Source organism: Vigna radiata, chromosome 8 (genome assembly GCF_000741045.1).
Source record: "Vigna radiata var. radiata cultivar VC1973A chromosome 8, Vradiata_ver6, whole genome shotgun sequence".
NCBI lineage: Eukaryota > Viridiplantae > Streptophyta > Magnoliopsida > Fabales > Fabaceae > Vigna > Vigna radiata.
Window position 1 is genome coordinate 20903424 of NC_028358.1, and position 7291 is coordinate 20910714.

At 34.7% G+C, this 7291-nt stretch overlaps 1 protein-coding gene across 2 annotated transcripts; it reads left to right on the plus strand.

The window, feature by feature from the left end:
• Positions 1–2059: 2059 nt before the first annotated feature.
• LOC106771365 lies at positions 2060–5888 on the plus strand. 2 transcript variants are annotated; one of them, XM_022785461.1, is made up of 4 exons: positions 2060–2374; positions 2641–2816; positions 4166–4364; positions 5244–5888. In XM_022785461.1, the coding sequence occupies exons 1-4, from the start codon at positions 2359–2361 to the stop codon at positions 5450–5452; spliced, it is 600 nt and encodes a 199-aa protein (XP_022641182.1). In that variant the 5' UTR covers positions 2060–2358; the 3' UTR covers positions 5453–5888. The 2 variants fall into 2 exon arrangements, with proteins under 2 accessions (XP_022641182.1, XP_014512821.1); XM_014657335.2 differs by having other exon boundaries at positions 2061–2428.
• The last annotated feature ends 1403 nt before the right edge of the window (positions 5889–7291 follow it).

Here is a 7291-nt window from a genome sequence, read left to right on the forward strand (position 1 = left end):
GGTTTCCCAAACATCATCTCCAAGCATACACTCACACTTAAACAACATAAACACTTAAAAGGTAGTGAACTTGTCTTAAAAAACTCAGAAATTCACTTATGGTCCTTCAGGTTACCACAGATGGTTCCTTCAGTGTAACAGCACGTCCAAAACACAAAAGAGACACGCGTAATCAATTACGAGCACCTTGTAATCGATTACAAGGCTGTTTTTTGCTGCATAAATTGCAAGATTTGGCCAAAGTGCCTCTCATATGACTTGGTGGTCCCCTTCTCCATGATGGGGTTTCCCAAACATCAACTCCAAGCATACACTCACACTTAAACAACATAAACACTGAAAAAGCAATGAACTTGTCTTAAAAAACTCTGAAATTCACCTGTGGTCCTCCAAGTTACCACAGATGGTTCATTCAGTGTAACAGCATGTCCAAAACACAAAAGAGACACGTGTAATCGATTACGAGCACCTTGTAATCGATCACAAGGTTGTGTTTTGCCGCATAAATTGCAAGATTTGGCCAAAGTGCCTCTCATAGACTTGGTGGTCCCCTTCTCCATGATGGGGTTTCCCAAACATCACCTCCAAGCATACACTCACACTTAAACAACATAAACACTGAAAAAGGAGTGAACTTGTCTTAAAAAACTCAGAAATTCACCTGTGGCCCTCCAGGTTACCACAGGTGGTTCCTTTAGTGTAACAGCATGTCCAAAACACAAAAGAGACACACGTAATCGATTACAAATCGATTACAAGCACCTTGTAATCGATTACAAGGTTGTTTTTTTGCTGCACAAATTGCAGAATTTGGCCAAAGTGCCTTGTAATCGTTTACAAGGGGTCTGTAAACGATTACACGTGTCTAAAATGGTTTTTGGACATCCTGTTGAACTGAAGGAGCCACCAGTGGAAACGTAGGGGACCACAGCTGAATAGTAGTGTGTTTTGACCTAAGTCCAGTGGTTTTAATTGTAATTTGATGTTCTTGAGTGAGGAATTCCTCTAACTTAATGTTTTGGGTCCCCCATGTGGAGGAGGGCACCACCCATGGTGAGATTATTGAGTCAAATGAAGTTCTGCTAGCTCTGGTGTAAAAATGTGCCTTGTAATCGTTTACAAGGGAGCTGTAAACGATTACGCGTGTTTAAGATGCTTTTTGGACATCCTGTTGAACTGAAGGAGCCACCAGTGAAAACGTAAGGGACCACAGCTGAATAACAGTGTTTTTTTACTGTTATTGAGTTCCTTAAAATGTAATTGGTTGTTTAAATGTGATTATCAAGTGTTTAACTGTCCATTAAATACACCATTATTTTACTACTTAACATTTTGTCAAATATAATACGCGAAACATTCAATCCACATTCAACGAAATGATGTCATCCAAATTCCATCTACATGGACATCTCTCGGTAAGCCATTCATTTAAACAATGGTTGATGAATCCAGAGAGATTCGAACCCGCCACTACAAAACATTACGAAAACATTGTTATTACTTACCAAAAAAAATTGCAACTAAATAAAATACCAAAACTTTAACTTACCTTTGAGTTTCTGGAAGCCATTGCAACTGCACAAAAAATCAATGGTGGATTAGGGTTCACAAAACACAAAAAGAATAAATAACACCAAAGAGACCCAAAACGCCAAAGAGAGTGAAAGAGAAGCCAGACAATACAAAAGAGAGTGAAAAGACGAAATAGAGCCACAACGCCAAAAAGACTCAAAACGCGAAACGCGAAAGAGAGCTTACCTCAACAGAGTAATTGCTTTTTTTGGTTGAAATGAGACCTTTGAATGAGACGAAAGCCGAATGGAGAATGCAAGGGATTGGAGAGATAAAGCTGAATGGAAGAGACGAATGGAAGAGAAAGTTCAAAACCAAAGTGAACAAGAGAAGAAAACAAAACCGCCAAAAATGAAATTTCATATCATCATAATTCCAAAACTACCCTCCTCCACAACGTTTTTCATTTAAGTAACAACATCCAATAGAAATTTCACATTTGATCGGTATCAAATTTTTGTCAAAAAAAAAAGGTGTTAAAAGAAACATTTTCCATAAATCTGAAACCAGAAAACGATAAACTAAAGCTGCGTCACATTTTCAGGTCTTCCAACACCCTTAACTGATTCGACTACTAGAGGTGAAACTACCGCTCACCTATGAATGCAGGGTCAAAGTCAGCGGCAGCGCTCGCCGGCACTGACGTGGCAGCTTCCCGGTTTTCTTCCGGTTGCGTTGACATGTGCGTATTGCGCACGTTGCGTAGACCAGACGGGATGACCTGGTCAGTCTCGCGCACTCCAAAATCACCAAGAATAACCATTTTCTTGCATTCCACTTCTCGCCATGGTGAATCCCAATTGTAGGGTTCCTCTTCTCCTTTTCATCTCTTCCATATTCTTCACTTGTTTTCCAGGTAAAATTTTTCTCCCGAATTAACTGCTTTTCTTTTTCCTCATTAATTCATAATCTGTCAACTAGTTCTTTGACCAAACATTTTCGTTCATAAAGCGTGTGATTATTCGGTTCTGGAAACTTTGGCAGTTATAATGCTTTCCTGGATTGATACAACGAGAAATTAAGTAAATTGTGTATTGGTATGAATGTATGTTGTTTTGTTTTGCACAGGGTCAACGTTATGTGCTGTTGTGTCGCTAAAATCAATTGAGGTTTTTAAAACGCACGAGTGGCTGAAAGCCACTACAACTGTGTATTTCCTGTGCAAAGGGGAAAGCAAGACCGTGCTTCTAGATGTCAGGAAATCACATACCTTGTATGCTTTCAATGGTGAAGAATCTTGGCAGGTTATTTATACAATTTTTGCTCTCCTTTTAGGATTTCAGTGGGTTGCTTTTATGTCTTAATTCTTGTTTCTGTTATTTTTTATGTAGTCTTAATTAAGTTTTATTCAAATCGTAAGCTGAGTCCCTAATAATTTTTTTTTTTATCTTTAGAAATCGAAATATCTTTTATCTTGGTAAAAGTGTTCTGTTCCCGCTTGATTTTTGTCGTGACATTTCAGACTTATCTATCAACTCTTTCTTACCTTCTTCAATCACCTTTTAACTCATCAACCAACTTGCTTTTGGAGATGATTGGAGAGGGAAGGTGCAAGTTAATGAACAAGTTGGAGATGATAAGATGGAATTAAGGACCACGCCATGTTATAGAAGGCAAAATTCAAATGATTGTGTACTTAGATGAAAAAAATAAAAAGTGTTTTGAATGTTCAATAGAACAAAAAGTAAATTCTTAACAGAGATTGAAATGAAAATAGTCAAATTCACAAAGTATAACGTGAATTCAAATAGACACTTATATGGAATTGGGACTGTGTCATGAGGGAAGTTTTGATCACTTGTTTATTTCTCCAAATAAGACCACATAATTGATAGGACTTCAAAAGATATATCATCAATGAGACATGAGTTCAATCCACACAAGAGATTGACATTACCTCTAACCCAGAACTTTAAGAAAAAATCTTTATATGGTGTTCAACTTTTTCTGTTCTATTAAATGTAGACTTAGACTCATTTGGATTTCCCAACATTCTCCTTTTCAAGTGTGAGTCCTTTACATTGATAATTTCCTCTCAAGCTAATCACAAGTATCCCTCACTTGTATTTTTGTTCATCATAATGGAACAAACTTGTTTCACTTTTCGTTAGCAAGGCTTTCGATTGTAAGAGTCGTTTAAACTAGTAACCAAGATTAACCATCAACTCTAATACTACTGATGGGTCTTTCAAGAGAATATCATTGGGAAGATACAACACCAATGACATATGAACCCAACTCACATATAAGAAATTTATCACTTCTAACCCAAAACCTTAAGACAATGGATTTATTAGTTTTTATTCTTATATGGTACTTAATTTTTTTTATCTCAATGCAATGTGAATCTTAGACTCACACTTGGATTTTTTAACAATAATAAATTTTATTAGATACTTTTTGTTTAGTTCTTGTTCAAGGAGACTCTGTTTTCATCTAAGTTCTTGTACAATTTGTGGATTAAATTTTGAACTTTGTGGAACTGCTTTGGTAAGAAACCTAAAGCTCAGTCATTAAATTCCAAGCACCTTTACATTTGAGCTGCATGTGTTACTGTTTTGGCTAATACTTGGATTTTGCTTTCTACTCTCAGCCTCTAAGCAACTTTACAAGTAAAGAATGCAGGCGGTGTGGATTCTATGAGGAGGACAGCATTACTTCAGATGACGTACTTGACGAATGGGAGTTTTGTCCATCTGATTTTACTGTACCTGATGGTGAATATATTCGGTTCAAGGAAAATCAATTCGTTGCTACTTTTCTGTGTTCGGAGTGCTTATCACTTGCTGCTGGTGAGTACTTGCAATTCTGTTTAGAGACTCTTTATTACCACAATCAAATACAATAATGCCATTTGACAGCATATGTCAACTACTTATTTGAAAAAAAAGTTGTAAATTTTCAAAAGCAATTCATTTCAATTGGTATGAATGATTCTTTTGATTTGTAGTTCTTTCTAGTATTTATTGCTTACACTTAAAAGAATCATTTATGTCAATAGCCTTTTAATTCTGATTGTTAGCAGGCATAATAATACTAATAAACTAAATTGTTATGTTTATCTTCCCATATGTGTTTACTCTGCAAACGCCCCTCTATTGTGAAAAGTTGCGTAGTCCCAGAAAGTGTTGTCAGCAAATTTGTTAATTGGGCCACCAAATCATGGATATTTTTGGTTTAATGTCTTCTCTATTCTTATTCAGCGTCATATGTAGATAGAAAAATAAAAGATATACATCCATCTGTCTGGTGTATAGATGAATTGAAGTGTCATCTTGGTACCCAAAGCATGAGTTGAAGAATTAATTAAACTAAATGCATTTCCCCATCTCTTGTTCGTAAAAAAATACTTTTTTCATCATAACTTATTTTTAAGATTGAATCTTTATTAACGGGTCAACCTGTGGAATTACTAGGTATTCCAGAATTAAGTTTGTTCTACTTCCTTGTATTTCTGAACGAATCTTTAAGGATTTTTTCGTAACTTAGTTTGTTAATCTTGGAGAAAAATATCCACAACCTCCCCTCCCCGTCTCCCAGACTTTTTTTTTTTTTTTTATGTACAGCATTTAAATTTTATTTACTTGGTGTGCTTACATTGTTTGTCATTTACTTGCTTTCCTTCAGTGTATTTTATATATTAACAAAATTAGTTGTTTCATGTTCTGTAGTTGATGAGCATGATGATGGTAAAGGAATGCATATAGTTGTTGTGGTTTTGCTGAGTGCTTTGGTCTCAATTATACTGATTCTTGGAGTGGTGGGTGCATACAAGTTTTGGGAAAAGAAGATTAGGGAACAGGACCAGGCTCGGCTTTTGAAGTTATTTGAAGATGATGATGAAATTGGGGACGAGCTGGGCCTTGGTACTGTAATATGAAATAACGATACCAAACAAACTTCGTCGTGCACCATTATACGTCCACCGCAATTTTCTTTACGAAATGACGAAAAATTATTTTCTTCTGGTTTGATAGGAAACTATCACGATCTATAGGAGATAGATATTCATCATGGTGGAAAGAAAGGTTTCAATGTTCGGATCCACTTGTACATATGACAGAAGGCTACGTTGCATATCATATTTTAGGTTTCCTCGGTTATCTAATAGTAACCGGGGCAAAATAAACTAAATGTCGTATTTTAGGTTAGCTCGGCCATGTGTTATAAATAAGGAAAACAAATAAATAGGTCATGAATGACCATTATTCTTATAGGCATTAGGATTCTTGCGCATTTCGCATAGTTTGTGTAGATTCTAGCAGTTGCTATCACTCAAAGGAAATCAATAACACCCACCATCACGGCATATTCAATCTCGAGTTTTCTTTTCTTTTTCTTTTTTATAAAAGGGTTACTTAGATTTTAATAGATTATGAAAGAACACGGTGATTTTCTTAAAGAATTTATGACATTTGAAATCATAATAATTGAAAGGATTTATAAGAATGTTAGGATTTTATGCATTTTTAAAAAAATCATAAATAGTATAAATTTTTACTATTTTATGGTGAAATATATGCTTAGTTATTCTATTATTAGATTAAATAATTTGAGTAAAATTTGATATTTGATCATTATTGAAATATGTATTTGTCTTTACAACAATTAGAAGAAAAGATGAGTAGGAAAGAATACCAAATCAATAATAGACAAAATAGAACACCCAAACTAAAGAGAAGTACATTTAAAGTATTTTTTGAAACAATGAATAAGAAAATTCTTCGTGGAGGAGATTGTTAAGACAACATTAAACGAAACACTCTTAGGTCATCAAACATACAAAAGAGTATAAACACAAAGAATAAATTACAATGATTGAGAAGAAACAACATAGGAACATGAAGTCTAGATTAGAAGCATCTGCATAACAAGCCTAATCAAAAGTTATGTCTAAAACTACATAAGATGTTAAATAAGATGAAACAACATAGGAGCATAATAGAAGTCCACACAATAGAGTGAAAACATATAACAAGTACAAGAAACATTCAAGTAAAACTAACAAAACTCTAAATGCAACAACGTATAGTATTTGAAGAATCCTATATGAAAAACATAAGAATTCACTCTTAAGGAGAATACAAAAATAGTCACGTAACTAAACATCATTATAGGAAGTAACAAAGGTTGCTAAGGGAAAGGCCAAGATCGTTTAGTGACTTCACACATCTTATGGACTAACAAAAGATGACCGACAAAGTATCATTCCTCTGAAATCCACAATACAAATAGGAAAACGAGGTTTAAGAGAACCGCTAAAGAAAAAGTCTTTGTAAGACGCACCATTTAATGATTTCTTTATTTAATGTGTCAATGAGTGTCTTACTGAAAGCAACTAGTACTAAACATCGTTAGGCGATGATCAAACAAACTCTCAATATATCTCGATAGATAAAAGTGTCGAAAAGATATTTATGGAAAACATGCCAAAAATCTTAAACAAAATCTAAAAACTCATACCGAATGAGAGTCTTGCTAAATGCATTCTTGATATACCAAGCTAAACAAGCTAGATGAACTCTTACAATAAAATAATATTTTTTGGTAAACGCACGAAAAGGACAAACCTTGTTCCAAAAACACATAATAAAAAATGTCTTACTAAACGTGTTCTTGAACTCAATGAGTATCTTCTAAATAAAGTGCCTCTAGGGGAACTCTCTCATAGGTTAGACGATACCATGTGTCAAACAATTTACTTCACCCAAGGACGAAG